The following is a 24,068-nucleotide window of genomic DNA, read 5'->3' as shown; positions in this document are numbered from 1 at the left end:
ATTAAAATTGACAACAAAATAAAGCATTTTTATAATATTTCAGTAAAATAAATTTGTAATACTATTTAGTTATATAAAATTAAGTGTGTGGTTTGCAATTGTTTTTAATTATTTAAAAAAGTGGTTATTTTGAGTATTAAATATTCTATTATACTATAATTAATTAGTTTTATTTAATAATTTGAAATAAGAAATCAATTACATGAATATAAAATTTAGTACTTTTAATAGTTACTATTAAGAATGTTGAAGTTTAGTTTCCAAAAAAATTTTAGTGGGCTAAACCCACCTTAACCCTGACCCTAACCCCTTTGAGAGGGGGCTTTGGGGGTTAGGGCTTTTTTTTAGCCCCCAATTGAGGGGCTTCTTAAGAGGGGGCTTTTTCAAGAGTGGGTTAGGGCTAGCCCCGGGGTCATGGATCAAATTGACACCTCTATTAAAAGTGTGTCAAAGTATATTTTCTCTTTTAACTTTTTGGTGTTTTATCAATTTCTTGTTCTAGTTTTGAATAAGCTTTCAATTTATAGTTAATATTTAAAGGGGTTGGAGAGGAAGCAAAATTTAGTAAATTAGATATAATCGGTAAAGTATTAAATACTAACTAATCAAGTAAGAATATTGATCAAAGTAAAGACATGCATGCATGCATACCAAAAGTTTTTGGATGTCTTTGAAAAGTAAAATTTTAGATAACATTATTTGTAGCTAATAACCAACTCATCATAACTAATATAGGAATATTACTTTCTCCTTATCAAACCTATACACAAGCAACGGTAATTAACAGACATACCCTCCAAGAATACCTTACCCATCACCTTTCATTCTTTTTTTTTTTTACTTTTCTAAAAGAAACTTCAAATTATGAAACTTTCTTCCCCTCACCTTTTCCTCTCTTAGATATCATTGTTGTTCAAGCCACCACTCATATGGGTCTTCATGCCCGCCGCCGCGACTCGGCTCCTGGCCCCTTTCCGCCGTTGTCTCCCACCATCTTTATCCCTCCTCCGTCTCTCACCCAACAAGATCCTGCGCTGGATCCTTTTCCTCCCTCCATCTTCGAGAATCGCCACCCCGGAAAAGCTCATAGCCGACGTGAGTCCCTTCCTGGTCCCGCCTGCCTCCCGCTCTCACCGCCGTCCACCTCCTCCCACTGCCGCCGTGACTCCTACCCTGGACCCTTCCCTTCCCCTTCCTTCCAGGAATCTGACTCCGGCCTCCTTCCTTCCACTTCATCATCCTCCCTCAACCACTATTATCATCATGACCCTTATTCTCATACTAGCAAACGCAGGTTATGCATTGTCATGTCAATATATATCTGCATTATCCTTCTTATAAGTTTTTTCATTTACGTTCATGCAAAAGAATTGAGCTTTTTCATAAGAAGATAAAAAATAACCCTTTTTATAGATTAAAACATATTCGTATGCTTCAACTCTTACGTAGATTTTTTTTTCTTCAAAAGCTAACGTGCAGAAGTTGATGATTCTGACTTGCAGACAAATTTTGATTCATTTTGCTTTTCAATGCATCTAAATACAATCGTATTATTATTGATTATTACAAGGGTGCAAGGTTTTAAACTTTTGTTTTGGGTTGCATTTTTTGATATTGTGAGCCATTACAAACTTGGTAGAGCCATAATCGTCCTGTAGATGCATTTTTCAAACACCCTACAATCTTTGATGAAAAAGTTGTTTATGAAACACCATAACAAAATAGAATGATGTTTTAAGGAATAAAAGGGATATTAGAGATTAGAGACATTTATAATGCAGCTGCGATCATTTTTGAAAACCATAGAAGAGTTATCATGTGAGCCATGATTAATATATCTCAGAAAAAACTGTTTCTGACATAACTTGTTTGTATATTGTCGCAGGTTGTGTCTCTACGACCGGAGCAGCGACCTCGCATGGCCGTTTCAGGAGTTGGAGGGTCTGGACCACGATGACATAAGGGAAACAGCGTATGAAGTCCTCTTCACAGCGTGCCGATCCTCGCCAGGGTTTGGTGGCCGGAGCGCGATCACATTTTACTCGAAGCATGATGGGAATAGTGGTGGGAAGAGTCCGGGGGTGACGCAGACAAGTAAGTTGAAGCTAGCGCTTGGGCTGAAGATGATGAGAAGCTCCTTGTCCCAAAGGGTGATGACATCCGCGACGGCGTCGACCCCGGCATCGCCGGTGACGGAGCGGAGTCCACGGTCACGCTCTGTGCCGCGACGGGCGATGACCATGGCGGAAGTCATGAGGCTACAGATGGGGGTGTCCGAGCAGAGTGATAGCCGACTGAGGAAAACACTTGTGAGGACGCTTGTTGGTCAAGTAAGACAACATATGTGCAGACATTTTCTTTGTCTTGCACACTTAAACGTGTTCTTTTATTTGCATTGTCATCGTGGTCTAAGATTTTAACTTATACAGCATTTGATTGTTTGCATTAATCATAAAGTGTTGCATAAGCTGAAATTTTAACTTTTGTAATGCTTATTTGAAGAGTTGTATCTAGGAACTGGTGTAGGCATTATGATGTTTGTGTTTGTTTATTACATTGTTTAGTCTTTTCTTTTGGGTGAAGTTTCAATGTTGTTTTTGGCCTCTTTCCTGTTGTGGTTTTAGTTTTGCATAACGGTCTTTGGCATAATCGTCAATGGCCTTTTATGTAAGTATTGAGTCAATGAAAATGACTTCGTTGCCAATTTACTCCTTATAATGTGTTAAATAATGTTTTGTTTCAAGTAAACTAACCCTTCTTTTTAATTGATTTTAGTCTCTTTTAATAATATATTTCGAGTTCCGTCCCTAGAGGTGTTGATTTTACATTGTTGGATATATTTGAGGAGTTGGAAACTCATGTGATATTGCTTCTAGAGTTTGCTTCACATGATTTTGCAAATGTTCAAAACTGAGATCTTAGTGCTCTGAAAAAAGTAGTTAGCTCTTATTCTATGAAAAATTGGAAATTGAAGACATCAGTGTATTAAGAGAACAAGGAATCTAACTACAAGTATAAGGCTTTTTGGTGTTTATAATTGACATCTTAGTGATCTAATAAAGTAATTAGTCTCTATTTTCGTGCATAAATGGAAGTTATGAGTATGGACAATATCTAAAATGGATTAAAGCAGTGAATAAAAGGTGCCAATCTTGTTACTGGAGTGAAAAGTTCTTACATCATATTTTTCTTCGAAACACATGAATTGCAGCTTGGGCGGCAAGCAGAAACTATCATTCTCCCATTGGAACTTCTTCGCCACTTAAAACCTTCAGAATTCAGTGATTTCCATGAGTACCATTTGTGGCAGAAGAGGCAGCTAAAACTCCTTGAAGCTGGTCTCCTCGCTCACCCTGCAATTCCCATAGAAAAGAACAACACATATGCCATGAACCTTAAAGACATTATCCGTAGTGCTGAATTCAAACCCTTAGACACTTGCAAAAACTCAGACACCATGAGAACCTTCACCAATTCTGTGGTTTCCTTATCAATGAGAACTCCTAATGACAATCCTACCAATGTTTGCCACTGGGCTAATGGATACCCTGTGAACGTTCACCTCTACATTTCCCTTCTCCAATCCATCTTTGATCAAACGGAGGAGACAGCAGTGCTTGATGAGGTGGAAGAGCAACTTGATCTGATAAAGAAAACTTGGTCAACATTGGGAATAAATAAGCCAATTCACAATGTTTGCTTTGCATGGGTCATGTTTCAACAATATGTGGAAACTGGGCAGACAGAACCTGATCTTCTTTGTGCCACACATGCTACATTGAGTGAGGTGTCAAATGATACTAAGAAAGAAAAAGAGTCCTTGTATATTGACATATTAACATCTATGCTCAGTTCACTCAAGGAATGGACAGATAAGAGATTTCTTAACTACCATGACCATTTTCAAGAAGGTAATATCGGACAAATCGAAAATCTTCTTCCTGTGGTGAGGTTAGCAACCAAGATTTTGAGAGATGTCAATGTTTCTGATGAAGAAATGCAAGATAGAGGAGATAAAACTACAAAGGATGCCTCCGAGGACCAGATTGATGATTATATTCGTTCATCCGTGAAAAATGCTTTTGAAAAGGTAGGTAGCAGTTAAGAAACATTCTAAAAGGTTGATATGTCAGAAGAATGCATAAAATTTGACATTCTTGGTTTGTTTGATCATTTAAAATATGATTTTTTTTTCATTTAAATTTCATTTGCCTTTTGTGCTCCCATTTCAGTAAAAATCATGTATTTTTAGTTCCATGCCGGGGACTAAAAACTTGTGATTCTTTTGCAATTTTAAAGGAATAATGGCAATGGTTTTTGAATAGACTGAAAACATATCCTAGTCCAATTGACTTTTAATTCCTATAATGGTGCTTTTAACTTCTAGCATTTTCATTTTCTTTTTACTTTAAAAGTGAAAAGGAAATTATCATAATGTCTTTGTTTTCCGATGATTGTAGATGATGGAAGCAGCAAATAATAAATCTGCTGAATCTGAAGCAAAGGTAGGAATAAGTGAGATTATGCTTCGAATGGCTCAGGAGACTGAAAATTTAGCAAAGAAGGAGAAACAAAGTTATAGTCTAGTATTGAAGAAATGGCATTCAATAGCAGCTGCAGTAGCAGCAATGACTCTAAACAATTGCTACGGACATGTGCTAAAGCAATATTTAAGTGAAATGACCACATCAGAAACAGTTGAGGTTATTTTAGTACTGCGTAGAGCTAAAGTTCTAGAAGACGTTTTGGTTCAAATGGTTGTTGAAGACTCAGTTGATTGTGAGGATGGAGGCAAAACAGTAGTGAGAGAGATGGTTCCTTTTGAAGTTGAGTCAACCACACTGACCCTGATTAGAAAATGGATGGATGAATCACTACTCAAAGTGAGAGATTGCTTTCAGAAAGCAAAAGAAAATGAAGTAAGTTTTACCCTCTGAACAAATATAATTGGAGGAGAACAAAATACATTGTGCATTTAGAAGACTATGTAACATCTTTTCTCTTTTTTCAGGCATGGAATCCAAAGTCTAAATCAGAGCCGTATGCAAAATCAGTAGTAGAGTTGATGAATTTGTCCAAGAAATTTGTGCAAGAATTCTTTCAAATTCCAATATCAATAACTGAAGATTTAGTTCAAGAACTTGTTGATGGATTACAAAAAGTCTTGAGAGAATACATAATGTTTGTTGCAGCATGTGGTAAGTGGTTCTAAAGATAAATTTTTCTACACTAGAAAGCTTCAAACATATGTTTGGTTTGAATTTTAAATGAAAGACAAAAAGCACTCTCAAGACATGAAACTTATGGTACTAGTTAGTCTAGTCCTAATGACTAGGAAGCAGCAAAAAACATTCTGATTTGATATATTTTGATCTAAACTGTCTCAGGTTTGAAAGAGAACTACATTCCCTCGCTTCCTCCATTGACAAGGTGCAATAGGAACTCAAAGTTCCACAAGCTGTGGAAGATAGCTAGCCCATGCAGTGTTAGTTGTGAAGATCCAAACATATATTCTATATATGAAGCCAAGCATCCTCACTCATGCACTAGCCGTGGAACACAACGCCTCTACATTCGTCTCAACTCCTTGCACTATATCCTTTCTCATATTCCTCAACTTGACAAATCACTCTCCTTGTCAGAAGGAGTAGTTCCTTCAAATCGCCACAGTTCTGCAAATAGTCAGAAAGCTCAAAGTAAGAGCGTTTCATACTTTGAAGCAACCAACACTGCCATCCTAGCAGCATGCCAGCATGTCTCAGAAGTTGCTTCCTACCGGCTCATGTTCTTTGACTCAAACCCTTTCTTCTACGATAGCCTCTATGTTGGGGATGTAGCCAACGCTAGGATCGACAAAATGTTGACAATCCTCAAGCATAACATCAAACTAATGACAGCAATTCTAACAGAAAGAGCTCAAGAACTGGCAGTGAAGCAAGTTATGAAGGCTTCCTTTGATGCATTCCTAACAGTTTTACTAGCTGGTGGAACCACCAGGGTGTTCAATGAATCTGATCACCAGTTTATACAAGAGGATTTTGAAAGTTTGAAGAAGGTGTTCCACATTTGTGGAGAAGAATTGTTAGCAGAAAATATGGTGGAAAAAGAGGCTGAGGTTGTGGAGGGTGTAATAGAACTAATGGGAATGAGTACTGAACAATTGGTGGAAAACTTAAGTACCTTAACCGGTGAATCAGGTGGAGTAGGAGTCAATGGAAATGGCCAAAAGTTGTCAATGCCTCCAACTACAGGAAAGTGGAATAGAACAGACCCCAACACAATATTAAGGGTATTGTGCTATAGAAATGATCGAGTTGCAAATAGTTTCCTGAAAAGGACGTTCCAAATAGCAAGGAGGAGATGAGAACAAATAGCCATATCATGAACTTTTGCAAAACATAGTGGTAAAATAAATCCTCCTTCTAACTAGGATGAACAAGTTTCTGGGAGAGGGGGTGAAGATTGTATAAAAAAGGAACCAAAGTTTTGGAATAGACAATGGAGCAACATATTTGTTCAAGAAAGAACTGTCTTGCTTTCATCTCTAGGCTTGTTCAACATTAAACTGATTCAAGAAACAATTGCAGACTACAGATTATCTTCTGAATCATGATTCTGTTAAAAGGAATTATTTTACCTTCTTTTTGAAGAAAAAGGGAGAAAGAAAGAACCACAACTTTGTCATATAATTTGGTGTTGACGCATCTTTTTGCAGGAGTAGCTCATAGCTAGGATGCTGCGACCAGTTATGTTGTTAGTCCATAGGGTTTAGAAAACAAAAGACCAAAGTGCTTGTGACTAAAAATGGAAAATCATCTATCTTTTTGTTGTTTATTCAATGTGAACGTCTTAATAAAGGGTTTTTGTTGCTTAAAATGACAAGAGAGACAGAGAGAGAAGGATTTTCCAAAATGTTGTTCTCATAATAGGTAAAATGAACACTCAAGAATATATGAAACAACTAAAATGCTTTTGCTTCTACCTTCCTAAACACATTTGACCATGGATCAATGAAATTTGATACCGAAACAGTTTTCAAACACTAGGGATAAGGAAGTTGAATAATAAATTTATCCAAAATGAATTCAAACCAATGCACACTTGTATTACTAAAGTATATATCTCTTAAAATAAACAATTTAAGGTGAGGCTCAACCGACAAAATGTTCATTAGGATAATTTATTGTATATATTGGAGAAGACTTCTCAATAAAATTAACCGTGAAAAATGAAGTGACACTGAAAATATTAAAGATGTACTTCAAAATCATTGAAAGTAAAAAAATCATCATTGCTCTAAAATTACTTACTTTTAATGATTAAACACTAACATTCATAGTAACTTGATGAAGAATAACATCGATTCAAATTTAGAAGTTAAAAGACCAAAACAATTCTCTTAAAAGTTAAAAAAAGAAAAACTAAACAAAATTTACTATTGTTGCCAATTCATAATACTCTGTAGTCAGTATAGTGTGATTATGTACCCACATCAATCCTCAGAATTGATCTAACAAAATAGCGATTAACTACTGATATTACACAGAAAAATATTCACCCTTTTTTTAAGAGTGCCACGATTGAACATACAGTCTGAATGAAGGTTAGCAAAAGTAGCACAATTGCAGCAATGGTAGATGCTATCTTCCAAGGTGTACTGAAGTAGTCATGTATAAAGATTGCCTTGTACTTGTTCCGAGGGTTTTCATAGAAACCATTCAATTGATCACACAAGCAGCGATAATCTGATTTAATGTATGGCAGGGTAACATTGCAGCAGAGATTGTTAATCATTGTAGCCACTGCATCATCATCACCCAACAAATTAACAATGATTTTCTTTTCAACGAGTATGTTCACATCTTTCCCTGTGTTGATAAGAAAATCTAGAATCATAATGTACTCGGTGATGTTAGGTGAACACAGAAGGTGGCATTGTTCAAAGGCAATTATGTTCCTGATAAATATCTCAGTTGAGCTATGCACCTTAATGCATGGCATTGTCAACACACCCTTATGAAATTTCAGGTCAAGTAAGCACGTACTTGGACTAACCTCAAAAACCAAACCAGCCTCCCTTAACCGGGTTGCACTATATAGATGATCAACTATATCAACTCTTCTTTCTCGAATCCTACGATCAAATGAAGATGGTAGCATAAAAGTCCTGAGGAGATCAGTGAAGTGCACCACACCAAGTACATTTTCAGGCCTTATGTTTTGTTGGTTATGAGGTTTAAAATAGTTGAAAGCAACATTGACAAAAGAAGGCAAGTCAAGAGTCTCGTGATGAGGAATTGCTAGGTTGTAGAGGCCCTCTACAACAAAGAAGGGAAGCTGATTTTCAAGTAGTATCAAGTCAAATACAACATCATTGGCCAACCATGGCTGTAACAACAAAGGGTCAATTTCTACCCATCTATCATAGTTATAATATCTAAGGAAATGCTCAATTATGAAGAAAGCATCAATTAGAACCATCCTTAGGAAATCATCACTACTGTGTTGAATTGGCTCTGCGTAGCAGAGTCTGATAATCCTTTCCCACTCTTTAAGTTTACAAACACACTCCTCCACACTTAGCTGAGACCTAGTGAAGAAGCTCTTGAGATACTGCAGTTTGAGGTTTTCCATTGGTTCAAGCCTAATGTCACCACCAGGTCTAAACGGGGTGTGAATGGGACCAATGGAAACAACTCTTGGAGTATAGGCTTGCTGATTAGGCTGGCGAATTTTGTGAGGCACTCTGTAAATGCATTGCTCATGGACTATAGAATTCTCAGGAAGTTCCACTTTGTCTAGCATCTCTCTCACCTGTTTCACTAAACCATGGTGTTCATTTATGTTTTCAGAAGAACCATTTGCTTCCATAATTTCCCTGCTGAAGTGCTTCTCAAATCTTGAAAGAAATAAACCTGAAAGATGCACCAAACACAACTCTAGGAATAAAATTGTGTTGCTTGTTCATGCTATTCTTGTTCAAACATAGATCTAATGCACATTGAATCTAAAAATCTAGCCCCATCATCAAATCTTCTATGCCAATTGAACAAGTGAAGTTGTTGAATTAATATGGGAACAAAAATCATCAAAATCTAACTCCAATACAAATATTTACCTCTCTTTTTTAGAACACCTTCTCAAAACAGAGGAAGAAGAAAACTGCATAGAAAGAAAAGACTTCAACGTCGTTTCAATGCAGAAATAAAAGAAAATAAGATCAAGAAAGAAGAAGGAACCTGATGATGATGTTGCCACAGGAATTTCCTGTCAAGAATAGAATCAACAAGTTAATCTTCAAGTAGCATACAGAAATTCTCTGTTTCATTTATGACGATGTTTCCAACTAAAAAAACTTGTAGGAACGTCGGGGGAGCATGTGGTGTTCAAAAGTCAATATTACGCACTTTTATTTATTAATACATAACGTAGGCATAGGTTTTTGATACCATATTGTATATTCAGGTATGTCCGTAAATGTTACATTATTCATGTCTAGATAAACAAAAAACAATAATACTTTAACAAGTGTATGTTCTCTTTCTAATTTATAGCATAATTGTTAAAACTTTCTTTCTTACATTTACTTTTCAACTTTTCTCTTACTATTGTTTTTTCAATTTCAAGTTTTTATCAATTTATTTCATGTAGACACGTCTTATATGTGTGCTTCACCTTCGCTCTCCAAAAAAAAACACTATATTTAAGATTTAGTTTTTCTTAAGTAAAGTGTGAGTGCACGGATTTAAAAATGAACTGTTTTTAAAGTTCATTGTTACATTTCATCAATTTTAAAGATTATAGCAAGACATTTAAGAATGATTATATTAAATAATTATGTTTCTGATATTGGTCACTTTAGATCATTCAAGATCAGTTAAAAACTGTTTAGATAATTTAATATTTTTCAAGTCAATTGCAAAAAACTTCTCAGTGTATACTTAATTAAAATGTGAGTAGTAAGCATTGTATATAATAGATGATAGATATAATACAAGCATAGGTATATCCTTAATATGACTAATTTACACATAAATTTAAGGGAAATCTTCATATAATATAATTATGTCAAATCGAAACAGATGGATGATATATTAACAAATTCTAGGTTTCAATCACTATGCGTCTAATATATACTAAAATCAGTATTATTCACCAGTAATCATTACAAGAGCAATCTCCATTTTCAAAATGATGGAATCTATTGCGATCTCTAACCACAATTTTTCGCCTAGTAATCTTCGCAATGAGCTTGATCATTGCGTGGCAATCAGCACATATTCTTAAATTTTTCCCAACTCTAAGTATTGCGAAAGGTCGAGTTGAGATTAGTCCATAGCATATTGCAAGTCTCTCACTATGTACAGCCAAAGCCAATTCCTTTTGTTCATCATCAATATCATGTAAAGCCACATCAGTTGCAGGTGAATAACCTTCCAACTTTGCCAAATAGTTCAACTCCTCTAACTTTTTGTAGATCTTTTTCCTCTCAGGGTGTCTAAGGTCTCCTGAAAGAAACTCATGAATTGCATTATTAACTTCAATAGAACTACACCCTGGTTCCTTTATCATTCCTCTCTTCTCCATCTTTTCTCTAACTTCTGCAGCATTGTTCCATCTTCCCAAGGAAGCATAGAAATTCGACAGCATGATGAATGATCCGGAATCTATCCCAGAATGTTCACTCAAAAGATTTGCAACTTTTTCTCCTATCTCTATGTTTCTGTGGATTTTACAAGCACTTAATACAGAACAAAGCATTTTATCATCAGCTTGTCCTCCCATCCTCAGAATGAAGTCAAAGGCCTCTTCAAGCCTACCAACCCTGCCAAGAATGTCAACCAAGCAGCCGTAGTGTTCTACCGCTGGTTCAATCCCATGAACCCTTTTCATTGATTGAAATATCTCACAACCCAAATCCACCAACCCCCCATGGCTGCAAGCATTCAAAACCCCAACAAATGTTATACCATTTGGCCTAACCCTCTGCGTAAGCATTTCCCTAAACAACTCAACAGCTTCAATGCTCTTCCCATGCATAGCCAATCCCCCGATCATGGAATTATAAGTTGACACATCCTTCACTTTCACCCCGTCAAACAAAACCTGTGCCTCATCTATGTCACCACACCTCGAATACATGTTGATCAAAGCGCCGGCAACAAACCAGTTAACCTCAATATTGCACTTGCCCAAGTATGCATGAATCCATCGCCCGAGTTCCAAAGCTCCCAACTGTGAACACGCAGACAAGACACAAACAAAGCTAACCTCATTTGGCCTCACACCCTTCACTTGCATCTCCCTAAACATCTCCAACCCCCTATTGAACTCCCCATTCCTTACCAACCCATCAATCATCAATGTCCAGCACACCGTATCCCGACTCCTCATCTCATTGAACACCCCAATCGCCTCCTCAACCATCCCACAGTCGAAACACGAACCCATCATAACGGTACTCGCTACAACATCCCTTTCAGGCATTTCATCAAACACCTTCCACGCATCCTCCAGGACCCCACATTTCCCATACAATTCAACCAGCTTCAGCGCTATGGACCTATCCAAACTCAACCCATATTTGAAAACAAGCCCATGAACCTCTCTACCACTTCCCAAGGCTCGTTGAAGCACACACGCTTTCAACACCGCAGTGACTACATAGCTATCAGCCAAAATATGCCCACGAACCATTTGGCCAAACAAATTGATGGCATCTGTGTAAGAGCCAAAGGACACAAACCCATCAATGAGGGAAGTGTAAAGGTACACATTTGGGTTTTGGGTGTAGTAGAAGAGCTTGGTGGCATGATCGATGGAGTTCAGCTTGCAATATTGCCGAAGAAGTTCGAAGGCCACAAAAGGGTCTTGTGAAGTTCCTGTTTTTATGGCGTGGCCGTGAATTGATTGAACATGTTTGGGGCTCCTGCGGTTCTTGAGAAGAAGTGAAATCACGTTTCTACGAAGATAGGGATCGTTGGAGTTGGAATGTGGATTTGATGAGTGATGCTGTAGATTTAATGTTATGGCGGGAACTGTGGAAATTATCATTTCATGAACAACGTTTTCGTTCTTTCTTGTTTGGTTATGGCCTTTTGAAACTGCAAATTAGCGTTTTGTGCAGTATTTGGATCCACGTTTCCTTCCGTCAAACGCGTATGCGTATAAGCTTCAGCTTCTGCTTTTAACATGACACACAGTACTGCTAGCTATTGTGGGAAAATCACGAGGAAGTGTTGTTGATAAATACCTGCAAATTAGCTCACTAATCTATATTTATATATAAAAATTTAATTATATAAATGTTTTTTAAGTCTTAATTAACTAATTAAGATTTTTAGTAAAACAAACAGAAATAAATGTTAGTTTTATATTATAATTTAGAAATAGAAATTTTTAAATTATAGTTTTTAAATTCTTAATTTGAATAAATTAATTATAAGATTTTACATATAATGTAAAAATTAAAAAAAAAACTGAGATACTATCCGGCTTTATCTATAACATATTTTATTAGATGTTAGAGAGAACTTGACAAATTAAAAATAATCATTTTGTCTTATTAAATTAATGTCGATCGGCCTCTTTTCATTTCTTAAAAAAAATAAATTTAAAAATGTAACATAAAATTCAATAAAATCTCAAATAGTACTTTAATAGGCCTTAATATACTTTCTAACATTAATAGGCCTTAATATTTAATTGAAATCAATTTTAAAACTTTTATATTATAGAAGTCATGCAATCTTTTTTTATTTTTTTATTTCTACTATATCATTTTAAATTTAACACTAATTATATAAGTTTAATTTTTAACTTAGTGATTCTTAGTGTCACATCAATACATGGATAGAATTTTTGGGCAAGGTGTAACACACAAATCTATATGAAGTACAAAATCTCATAATCAAATTTAATATTCTTAATCTTTCATGATGTAATTGACAAAATGCATGTTAAATTTTTTTGTACGTGTATGATGAACGGTGTGGTTTGGAGAACATATGACTGTGATTTGATTATATGTTTTTTTTTCTAGTAACCTACCATGTGTGTTATGTTTGTGTGATTTTTGCTGTGATCGTGTGTATGGCACGAAAGCATGTGACACTACAAGTAAAGACGTACAATAGTAGATGATCGGTGATGTTAAATGTTTTTGAATTTTATTATCCTGGATGAAGTTTTAGGATTTAAATTTTATTTAGTATTATTTTGTAAAATTTTAGTTACAGAGGAATGTCAATATCTTTATATGCATATGAAACTTTATAACTTATGTGACACCAAAGACATGGTGTTACATGAGGTGTGTGAGTAACTGGTTTCAAAGTAATGTTGTGTGGAAAGTCGGATTTGGTAAGAAGACAATTTTGAAAGGATAAATGGTTAGACAAAATATCGGTAAGCAATAATTTCTTAATATTACGAGATTTTAAAAGGACAAAAAGAAAAAATAGTTAAAGAATTACGAAGGTGAAATAGTGATAGGTTAAAATGATGTTCAACATGGAGAGAAAGATTTTAATGGGAAAGTAATGACATACCCTCTAGTTATGGTCAAACACACTTCACAAGAGTTAGAGTCATATGTGAAATGTAAGCCCAAACTCTTATCATCATAGGTTATCAATGAATTATTAGTAGAATAGGTTTGTTTTTGGCCTTGTATTATAGACCTAATGGTATAGAATTTTATTTTGAGTCTTGTATAATGGATCAAGTAATGTAGGGTTTTTGGACTTGGAAGAAGCCCATAAGATGGGGTGCATTTGGATAGTTAACCTTAGTCAACATGAACCTATTTGAAGAAGGCTTGCTCTCCAAGGTTGAAGGTGATAAGTGTGATAAATACTTATTGGCCATGCTTATTTTTAACTTTAAATTTGTATTATGTGTTTTCCTCATAAGAAGATGTAAATTTTTCTATTTATCTCAAGTTAAATTTTATGTGGTCTTTTTATAGATTATTGGGTAGGAAAATTCAGATTTAAAGAGGATAGGAAGATTGTTGCCAAGACCCTTTTCTCTCAGTCAGAACTCGCTCGCTTAGTGAACAAGTAAGATACTTGTAAGAAAATATATGGCCAGTTTCTTTTACCAAGAGCGGGGATGAATTTGTAACTAGTAAAAAGATAGAGAAAGGAAAACAAACACAATCTTTTTATCCTGATTTGGCCTCAATGCCTACATCCAGTTTCCTTCCAATCAACCTTAGATTGAAGGCTCTTTCACTATAATGATTTGAGTTTTACACCAAAGGTTTTACAGAGAACTCTCTCAAAATGTAAACACCTCTCCCACTCAACAATCAAATATAGAAAGATAACACCTGCATAAACAACCACACGTCTTCACTGCAGTACCCTTTGAGAACCCCTCTCAAAGTCAAGAACCCCTTGTTCTTCTTCCTGTCACACACGAACAGGGCAACTGATAACGGTTGAAAAACCGTTATTTTTATACTTAATTTTGACCTTAAAGACAACCTTTATGACTTAGAAACTAGCTTGTAATCATGCTTTTGCTTATGTTTTGGAAATAAGAGAGTTGGATGGGTTTTATGCTTGGTTTCTTTCGTTTTTGCAGGTTTTAAGATGAATTGAATGGAAGAAGTGAAGTAGCCATAAGTTGGAGTCAGAAAAGGAAGACAAAGTGCATAAAAGAAGAGCCGCAAGTACCACTCAGCGGAAATTACCGCTGAGCGGCACTCTGAAGTCTCGTAGTCACCGCTAAAGGGCAAATCTGTAGCTGAGCGTCAAATAGAAGAACCGCACTTACCGTTGAGCGGTAATTATCGCTGAACGGTATTTTAATGGGCCTTGGGCCACTTTTCTGTAATCTTTAAGAGTCTATATAAGGTTTTAGTCGACCTAGGGTTAGTATCTTTTGGCAGAACGAAGCAAAATCACACTTTCTTCACCCCTTGAAGGAGGATTTTGGATGCTCAGGTTCCACTCTTCAAATTCTAGGGTTTTATCTTTCATTCTTTCATTATTTTTCATCTAGTTTCACCATGATTATGGTGAACTAAACCTTCATTGTTGTTGGGGAATCAATGTAATCCTTTGAAACTCTTATGTATTGAATTGGTTCTTTAATCCATATGCTTTCTTTCATTAATTTTTAGGGTTTTTCTTCTATACTCTATGCATGCTTTGTTTAACTCATTCAATTGCATGATCATTGATTTTATTTGTATGGACACATATAGGTAAATCTAGACATGAAGGAATTCTCCCAATAGTAATATTGCCTAGACATAGGGATAGGAGGATTGGTTGCCTTTAAGCTTCTGTGCGAATGTAATGCATGAATAATTGCTAGGGAGACAAGACATTGTAAACTAGTGATTAGGATTAGGCTTTCTTCACCAAGACATTGGGTTTAAGGTAAATTAGAAAGTGGCATTAACATTAATGAAGAAGATGAATTCTTGAATACATGAGAGTGGATAGGATGAATTGAAAACCCCCAACAACATTATCATTCCACATATTTTAATCATGTTTTGCTTCTTTTGTTCAATTGATCAATACATGCATTCATATTTACTTTTTAGTATTTGCATTTAAATCTACAAAACTTTATTCACAAGTCTAATTTAATCAACAAATCACATAATTGTTTAGGCCGTGAGTCCTTTGCGAAACGATACTTGGTCTTACCATTTATTATTACTTGATACGATTCGGTTACACTTGCCGAGGGTTAACAAGTTTTTGGCGCCGTTGTCGGGGACTCGAGGTTAACTATTCTATTTGTGTGATTATTGATTAACTTTGACTTGAATTTTTATCTTTTTATCATTTTTATTTATCTTTTTATTTTTCTATTATTTTATCTTTATGTTTTTAATCTTTATCTTTCTATCTTTTTAGTTTATCTTCTCTATCTTTTTGTGCTAAAAATTGTTTCTAGGGTTTTGTGTTCTTGTGTATGCAGGATACAATTAGGACTAGGAGCAAAAAAACTTTGGAACTTCTTTTTGAAGGATTGGACGAAAGTAGAAGGAGAAGGAGGATTCGAACTTCCAGATAACTATCTCCTTCTCCGGAAACACTTCTACAACCCTCACCACAAAGATCTAGCCAGAGTACTAAAGAGATGGCTGCAGAGAACAATGGTAGACGTACTTTGGCGGATTACACCACTGTTGTTGGCCCTCATCACTTTAATAGCATTGTTAGGCCGAGGGTCAATGCTGCAAACATGGAGGTGAAACCGGCGTTGATACAATTGGTCAAGAGCAACCAATTTAATGGGCTATCACATGAAAGTCCATATGAGCATCTCACCACATTCATTGAGATTTTCAACACTGTAAAGATCAATGGTGTGCCGGATGAAGCAATAAAGCTTAGTTTGTTTCCTTTCTCATTGGGAGGCAATGCTAAGTTATGGTTGAATTCTTTTTCAGAGGAAAGCTTTACTGAATGGGAAGCTGTGGTTTCAAAGTTCTTAAACAAGTACTTACCATAATCTAAAATCAACAAAGGGAAGCAAGAGATTTCTTATTTTAGACAAGGCATGGAGGAGACGCTAGGTCAAGCCTGGGATAGATACAAGAGTTTGTTGAGAAAGACACCCACTCATGGCTTTGACGAAACAACTGTAGTCATTCTTTTCCTTGGAGGTCTTGGTTCATAAACCAAGTTAATGCTAGATGCCTCAACTGGAGGTAATATTAAATGCAAGACTCTAGAGGAAGCCACTGAATTGATTGACAATATGGCTACAAATGATAATGAGATGCATAATGAGATAGGAGCTCCAATTCAACAGAAGGGGGTTCTACAATTGCAATCTCAAGACGCCTTGCTTGCACAAAACAAAATCATAACTCAACAGTTGGAGAATTTGACAAAGACACTTGCTCAGTTGCCAAAGGAGTTAAAGAATGTTGCACAGGTTCAACAACAACTGTGAACTGTGTGGTGGTGACCATATCAATGGTCAATGCGCTTTTCCAGTGGAGGCTTTAGACGATGTTAATTTTATGGCCAATCAATTTCCATACTGCCAAGGGAACTACAACCAAGGGTGGAAACCACACCCAAGCATGGGTCAAGGTTAGAATGGACAAGCTGGACAAGTAGGACATTTTAATAGACCACAACAACAACCATCAATATGGCAACAAGTATTTGCACTAAATGAGAAATCATCAAAGCTTGAAGAAACTCTTCAACAATTTATTCAGGTGACCATCTCTAATCATAAAAGCACTAAAGCTTCAATTAAAAATTTGGAGATACAGATGGGCTAAATGGCTAAGGATTTGAAGGATATGCCTAATAAGAGTTTTGGGGCTAATACTGAGGTTAACCCTAGGGAAGAGTGCAAAGCTATTGTAAGTGTAGATGACAAGAGGGTGGATGAGAAAGAGAGTGTTGAGTTGGAAAAAAGAGTGGAGAACAAAGAAGAGATACTAGGTGAGGATGAGAAAAGAGAGAATGAAAAGAAGAGGGGAGAGAAAAAAAAATTGAGAAAAGTGATAAAATTCTTCCTTATCCTAAGGAGAGTGAAAAGATTGAAAAAGAGAGACAATTTGGGCGCTTTAAAGACATCTTCAGGCAATTGGAGATTACAATACCTTTGAGTGAAGCATTGCAACAAATTCCAGCTTATGCAAAGCACATGAAGCAAGTCTCCACAAAGAAGAGATATCTAGATTAAAAGGGAGATTGCAGTGCTATTAAGAAGAAGCCACTTCCTCCAAAGGTGAAAGATCTAGGAAGTTTTACTATTCCTTGCGTCATAGGGAAAGAGAGAATAATGAAAGCCCTAATTGATTTAGGGTCATGCATTAATCTGATGCCTTTATCTCTGCTTGAAAGGATTGGTTATCTTGAAGTCAACCCAACAAAGGTGACTTTGCTAATGGCAGATGGATCTTCCAAGAGACCTTATGGTGTGGCAGAAGATGTGATGGTTTGCATAGACAAATTAAAATTCCTGGTAGATTTTGTGGTGATGGAGATGAAGGAGGATGAGAAGGTCCCAATCATTCTTGGAAGACCGTTTATGAAAACGGCAAAGGTAATTATCATTGTGGATGATGGGATAATAGTGCTTCAAGACCGAGAAGAAAAGGTGATCTCTAATGTCTTTAAAGGGGAGTAGTAGATTTAAGAGAAGGAGGCTAGTCATAAAGCTGCATGTAAGGATGCACCCTTGACTAGTTCAAAAGCTGCAAAGCCGGTCTTCAAAGGTAAACATTGTTTCTTGTCATAGGTTAGGGAAGAAGAAAAAGATGACAAAGGAAGGAAGGTTCATGATGACTCTATCCAGGCACAACTCAAACTTGGTACACCAATAAGATTCAACAACAAGTTGTGGGTTGTGAAAGACTATAAAGAGAATGGTGTGATAGAAATTGAAGCTTCATATTCAAGGAGAGTCAAAAAGGTGGACCGGAAGCAGTTGATGAGTTGGTGTGATGAAAGAAAAAGGAACACCAACAGTGAAGATGGAACGTGAGCTTATTGGGTCAAGCTAATGACGTTAAAAGAGCGCTTACTGGGAGGCACCCCAGTGATTTGAGAACATTAATTTCTTTGATTTTGGTTATGTAATTTTATAAACTTTGGGACATTGATTTATGTTGTTTGAGATTTATGGTATAACATCTACTGATGGAGGCTAGGTGGTTGAGTATCTACTGAAGGATACTAGGTTTATTTACACCTACTGATGGGTGTTGGTAATTACCGAAGGATGCTGGAGGATTTTGGGTTAGGCTCGTGACGTTAAACAAGCGCTACCTGGGAGGCAACCTAGTTGATTTACTTTATTTGTGTTTGTTTATTTTGATTCTGCTTTAGATGCATAATAGGGATGGAATGTATGAGTGATGTGAGAACATAAATGCATGAGGTGAGTGAGAGGCATGATTATAAGAGACCTAGGGAAAGCTAGGAAGAAGGAGAAGAAGTGCCACAAATGTCGCTCAGCGGAAATTTCCGCTGAGCGCCAACACTGTAGAGTTGGGTGGACTGGTTTGGTTCAAATGGGCTCAGTGGGATTAGGCCCATTTGGGTATTTTTATACCCTAGGGCGCGGTTTTGCTTCTATTTTCATATCTTCCTCTTCCCACACACTCTCAAGCACTCTCCAAAGAGTTCTCCTCACTTTTTCCTTCTTCCCCCTTCACAAAACCTCTCTTCCATTCACTTTTGCATCAAGTTTTCATTCAAGTTTGGGGTTTGGTGAGAGCATTGTTGTTGGGGGTTGATTTCTTCACATTCCTAGAGTATTTTTTCACTCATTTAGCATCTCCATCCAAGTAAGTACAAGCATTTTCCATTCTAGGTTTTTGAAAGCATGAATTGGTATGAACATGGTTGTCTAAGCATGATTCTTGAGGGATTTTGATTTTTATGCATGATTAGATGAATTAATTGTTGTTTGAAACGATTAAACTACTTGATTTGGGTCTAGAACTAGGAAGACTGCATATGGGTGGAGATTAGCAGCATTTGTGCATGATTTTTAAAAATCTGTAGAATTGCCGCTCAGCGGAAATTACCCCTGAGCGCGATTCTGGCAGAGTGGTTTTTGATGCTCTTTGGCTTGTTGGTTTATTGCACAGGTTGTGTTGAGGGGTTTCTATTGCCCTCAATAGTGATAGGACTGATCTTAGGGTGTTGTTTGTGGTTTACTAATGCTTAACAATATGTCTTGTGTTTTCTTGAATTGTGTTTGATGTAGGGATGACCTCCTCATTGGGCAAGAGGATCAAGACTGTAGGATCCAAAAGGAAGGATAAGGAACCAGAACGCTCCTATACCAACAAGTTCCTTTCCCGCAAGCATGAGCGTCATTTCAAAGTTGTCTAAGATAGGAGGCTTTTAATGGATAGGAAGGTTGCATTGATACTGACTTGGCTCCATAGTTTTGGAGCAATTGGAGAATAGGAACTAGGGAGACTAGCCACTTACCCTACACCAGCTAACATAGCAATGGTGAAAGAATTTTACACCAACGCAAGAAGGTTGGGTGATCATCCTGTTGAAGATTATCTGAGCTATGTTAGAGGACACGCCATTCGGTTTGACCCTGATTCCATTAGAAGATTCTTAAATACTGAATGGGTTGGTGAGCAGTGTTAGTTTGCTCTCAATATGGAAGAAGGAGTAGACTTTGGTGATGTGGAAAGTATGCTATGTGTGCCTGGTGGACACTTTCAGAGAAACAGGAACGGTGCTATAGTGAACATCAGGAGAGTTGATCTGACTCCTCTAGCAAAGTATTGGATGGCATTTTCTCATGCCAACATCCAGACATTCTCACATGTCTCAGACATAATTGTCAGCAGGGCGCTTCTCTTGTACTGTGTGCTCAGAGGGATGAGCATTAATATTGGACAGGTTATAGCTAATGAGATACAGGTGTGTGCCAACACTATGAATAATAAAGCACCTCTAAGCATCCCTCTCTGATTACACATTTATGTGAGCTAGCTGGGGTGAATATCTCTACTCCACCATTTGAGAGGCCTAGGAAATCTATTGATGAGGCCTATTACAAACAGTATTATGGAGGTGATGAGGCAGCTCAGCCAGTACCACCACGCCGTCCTCGCAGAGAAAGAGGACCACCATAGGGCCATGCATCTGTAGAGACTCAGGGGGCGGAACCATTTCAGATGAGGGACATGTATATGCCTCTTATAGATGCTAGGATGCAGTCCATCCACAGAGGGCAGGTGGCCACAACAGACATGATTATTGGGATGTATGATACACCCCCAGCACATAGGTGGACCATGGATGAGTTTCATAATGTGGTGGCATGGCCAGAGAAGCAAGCTTAGGACAGTAGAGCTGGAGCTGCTGAAGCTTCAGCTATGGATGATGAGGATGATGAAGATGCTTTTGAAGATGCTGAGGATGATGAAGAGGACGAAGATACAAATGACAACATGGGTTGATGAGGAGCTGAGATAGCATTTACTGATGAATGTTATCACCTCTAGAGTAGGATTTGTTATCTTTTGTTTTGTACTATTGAATTTATTTGCTTCTGTTTTTAGAATAGGGTTTGATGTACTCAGTTTGAAACTTTATATGCTATGATGATTTGCTTGTGATTTATGCATGATGAGTATTACTTGATGATGCTTGGATAATGATTGAAGTTGAGATTGTGCATTATATGCTGATATACATCACGAGTTATGTGAACAAATGCATGATGTTATAATTATGATTATGATGCTAAGCAGGATATGTATGTGGAATGTTGAATGATCCTATATGTGAGGTTTTGAACTCCAGAGTTTTTGGTGAATGAATGCTATTACTTTGAAAGCATGAATGACTTTGCCCTGGTTTCTATGACTGAATCACATGCTTGTATGTATCATACGATCAAGGCCATCTGTTGTTACCCTTTATTAGCCAAATGCATGATTTTAGCCCAATAAAAGAGAGCACAATGTGTTCTGTCCTTTGAACCCTTACCTTTGAACATGATAGAAAACCCTTTTTGAAAAGCTTTACCTTGAGTTGAGTTGAAGATATCTTGTGTATTGATAAATGTTCAATTTTGGGGTTGTTGGGTGGTTTAAAAAAGGGAATATGAAAAGCATTGAGCTAAGCATGTGAAAAGTAAAAGAAAAAGGAAAAGAAAAGAAAGAAAAAGGAAGGCTCAATGCAAAAGAAAGTTGGGAAGAAGGAAAAATGGTCGTGTTTAGATGATTCACTTAACTCAAGAATTTTGTGATCTAGAAAAACCAATTTTTTTGTTAGCCCAGCGACATTATAAGCCATAGAAAAGTCCTTGTGATGATACGTGCTCGTGACTGTGTTTGATTGTGGTTAAATGAAAGGCAAAGTTAATTCATGTGACATTGTGATAGTAGAGTGAAGGAGTGACCTCTTATACACTTGTGTGTTTGAGTGAAACACTTTATCTAGTGAGGAAAGATTCCATGAGCACATGATTACATCTATGCTTAGTTTATTTATCATTCATGAGAATAGCATTTGTTGGATATTATGTGATTATGTGAACACTAAAGCATGTGTGCATCTTGACTGAATTCTTTGTGTTGAGCTGATTTCAGTAATTACTTATCTTGAAAGAAGGATTTTTGAATATGGTGAACCGTTGTATGGATTGGTGGAAGATTGAGTTACATCTTGTTTGCTTGAGGACAAGCAAAGTTCTAAGTTTGGGGTTGTGATAACGGTTGAAAAACCGTTATTTTTATACTTAATTTTGACCTTAAAGACAACCTTTATGACTTAGAAACTAGCTTGTTATCATGTTTTTGCTTATGTTTTGGAAATAAGAGAGTTGGATGGGTTTTATGCTTGGTTTCTCTCGTTTTTGCAGGTTTTAAGATGAATTGAATGAAAGAAGTGAAGTAGCCATAAGTTGGAGTCAGAAAAGGAAGAAAAAGTGCATAAAAGAAGAGCCGCAAGTACCGCTCAGCGGAAATTACCGCTCAGCGGCACTCTGAAATCCCGTAGTCACCACTAAGGGGCAAAACTGCAGCTGAGCGTCAAATAGAAGAACCGCACTTACCGTTGAGCGGTAATTATCGCTGAGCGGTATTTTAATGGGCCTTGGGCCACTTTTATGTATTCTTTAAGAGTCTATATAAGGTTTTAGTCGACCTAGGGTTAGTATCTTTTGGCAGCACGAAGAAAAGTCACGCTTTCTTCAACCCTTGGAGGAGGATTTTGGATGCTCAGGCTCCACTCTTCAAATTCTAGGGTTTTATCTTTCATTCTTTCATTATTTTTCATTTAGTTTCACCATGATTATGGTGAACTAAACCTTCATTGTTGTTGGGGAATCAATGTAATCCTTTGAAACTCTCATGTATTGAATTGGTTCTTTAATCCATATGCTTTCTTTCATTAATTGTTAGGGTTTTTCTTCTATACTCTATGCATGATTTGTTTAACTCATTCAATTGCATGATCATTGATTTTATTTGTATGGACACATATAGATAACTCTAGACATGAAGGAATTCTCCCAATAGTAATATTGCCTAGACATAGGGATAGGAGGATTGGTTGCCTTTAAGCTTCTATGCAAATCTAATGCATGAATAATTGCTAGGGAGACAAGACATTGTAAACTAGTGATTAAGAGTTGGCTTTCTTCACCAAGACATTGGGTTTAAGGTAAATTAGAAAGTGACATTAACATTAATGAAGAAGATGAATTCTTGAATACAAGAGAGTCGATAGGATGAATTGAAAACCCCCAACAACATTATCATTCCACATATTTCAATCACGTTTTGCTTCTTTTGTTCAATTGATCAATACAAGCATTCATATTTACTTTTTAGTATTTTCATTTAAATCTACAAAACTTTATTCACAAGTCTAATTTAATCAACAAATCACATAACTGTTTAGGCCGTGAGTCCTTTGCGAAACGATACTTGGTCTTACCATTTATTATTACTTGATAAGATTCGGTTACACTTGCCGAGGGTTAACAGCAACACAACCCAAGATTGCAAAATCACATTTTTGATCAATGTAGAAACACCTCAGTAGTGTAGAGAATGATCAGCCAATACGTTCACAGTTTTTCCCTCAAGAATCCTTCAAGTTTCTTCCAATTCTTTCAATCTTGAAACTTGGAGCAATTTTGTGCACCTGCAAAATTGTTAACACTCCGACAAGATTACCGAATCGTATCAAGTAATAATAAATGGTAAAACGAAGTATCGTTTCCCAAGAGACTCACGGCACTAAACAGTTGTGCTTTTGCTTAACCAATTAAGGCTAAAAACAATATTTTGGGGGTTTTGAATGCAAAGTGCAGAAAAATAAACATCAATGCAATTTGATCAATTGAGGATAAACACAAGAATGAATGGATGAAGTTAATGATATTGTTGTTAGGGTTTAGATTTCACCTAGTTTACTCTCATTCATATATGAATTATCTTCTTCATTAATGTTAATGTCACTTTCTAATTTACCTTAAACTCGATGTCTCGGTGAAGAAAGCTTACTCTTAATTACTAGATCACAATGCCTTGTATCCCCAACAATTAATTATGTATTACATTCGCACAGAAGCTT

The 24,068-nt window shown here is 36.6% G+C and overlaps 3 protein-coding genes across 3 annotated transcripts; 1 reads left to right on the top strand and 2 right to left on the bottom strand.

Annotated features, from left to right (window-relative positions):
* Window positions 1-929: 929 nt before the first annotated feature.
* On the top strand, window positions 930-6,364 carry LOC108344299 (protein unc-13 homolog). Its single transcript, XM_017582759.1, has 6 exons — window positions 930-1,294; window positions 1,886-2,330; window positions 3,212-4,090; window positions 4,461-4,919; window positions 5,012-5,198; window positions 5,388-6,364. The coding sequence occupies exons 1-6, from the start codon at window positions 930-932 to the stop codon at window positions 6,362-6,364; spliced, it is 3,312 nt and encodes a 1,103-aa protein (XP_017438248.1).
* Window positions 6,365-7,422: 1,058 nt separating this feature from the next.
* Window positions 7,423-9,373, bottom strand: LOC108344300 (UPF0481 protein At3g47200). The gene is made up of 3 exons (XM_017582760.2): window positions 9,240-9,373; window positions 9,119-9,162; window positions 7,423-8,915 (listed from the first exon to the last, which is right to left on the bottom strand). The coding sequence occupies exon 3, from the start codon at window positions 8,869-8,871 to the stop codon at window positions 7,555-7,557; it is 1,317 nt and encodes a 438-aa protein (XP_017438249.1). The 5' UTR covers window positions 8,872-8,915; window positions 9,119-9,162; window positions 9,240-9,373; the 3' UTR covers window positions 7,423-7,554.
* Window positions 9,374-10,132: 759 nt separating this feature from the next.
* LOC108344964 (putative pentatricopeptide repeat-containing protein At5g59200, chloroplastic) lies at window positions 10,133-12,217 on the bottom strand. Its single transcript, XM_017583509.2, has one exon. The coding sequence runs from the start codon at window positions 12,052-12,054 to the stop codon at window positions 10,153-10,155; it is 1,902 nt and encodes a 633-aa protein (XP_017438998.1). The 5' UTR covers window positions 12,055-12,217; the 3' UTR covers window positions 10,133-10,152.
* Window positions 12,218-24,068: the final 11,851 nt, after the last annotated feature.

Source organism: Vigna angularis, chromosome 8, assembly GCF_016808095.1.
Source record: "Vigna angularis cultivar LongXiaoDou No.4 chromosome 8, ASM1680809v1, whole genome shotgun sequence".
Classification (NCBI taxonomy): Eukaryota; Viridiplantae; Streptophyta; class Magnoliopsida; order Fabales; family Fabaceae; genus Vigna; species Vigna angularis.
This window is presented reverse-complemented; position numbering and strand designations above follow the sequence as displayed.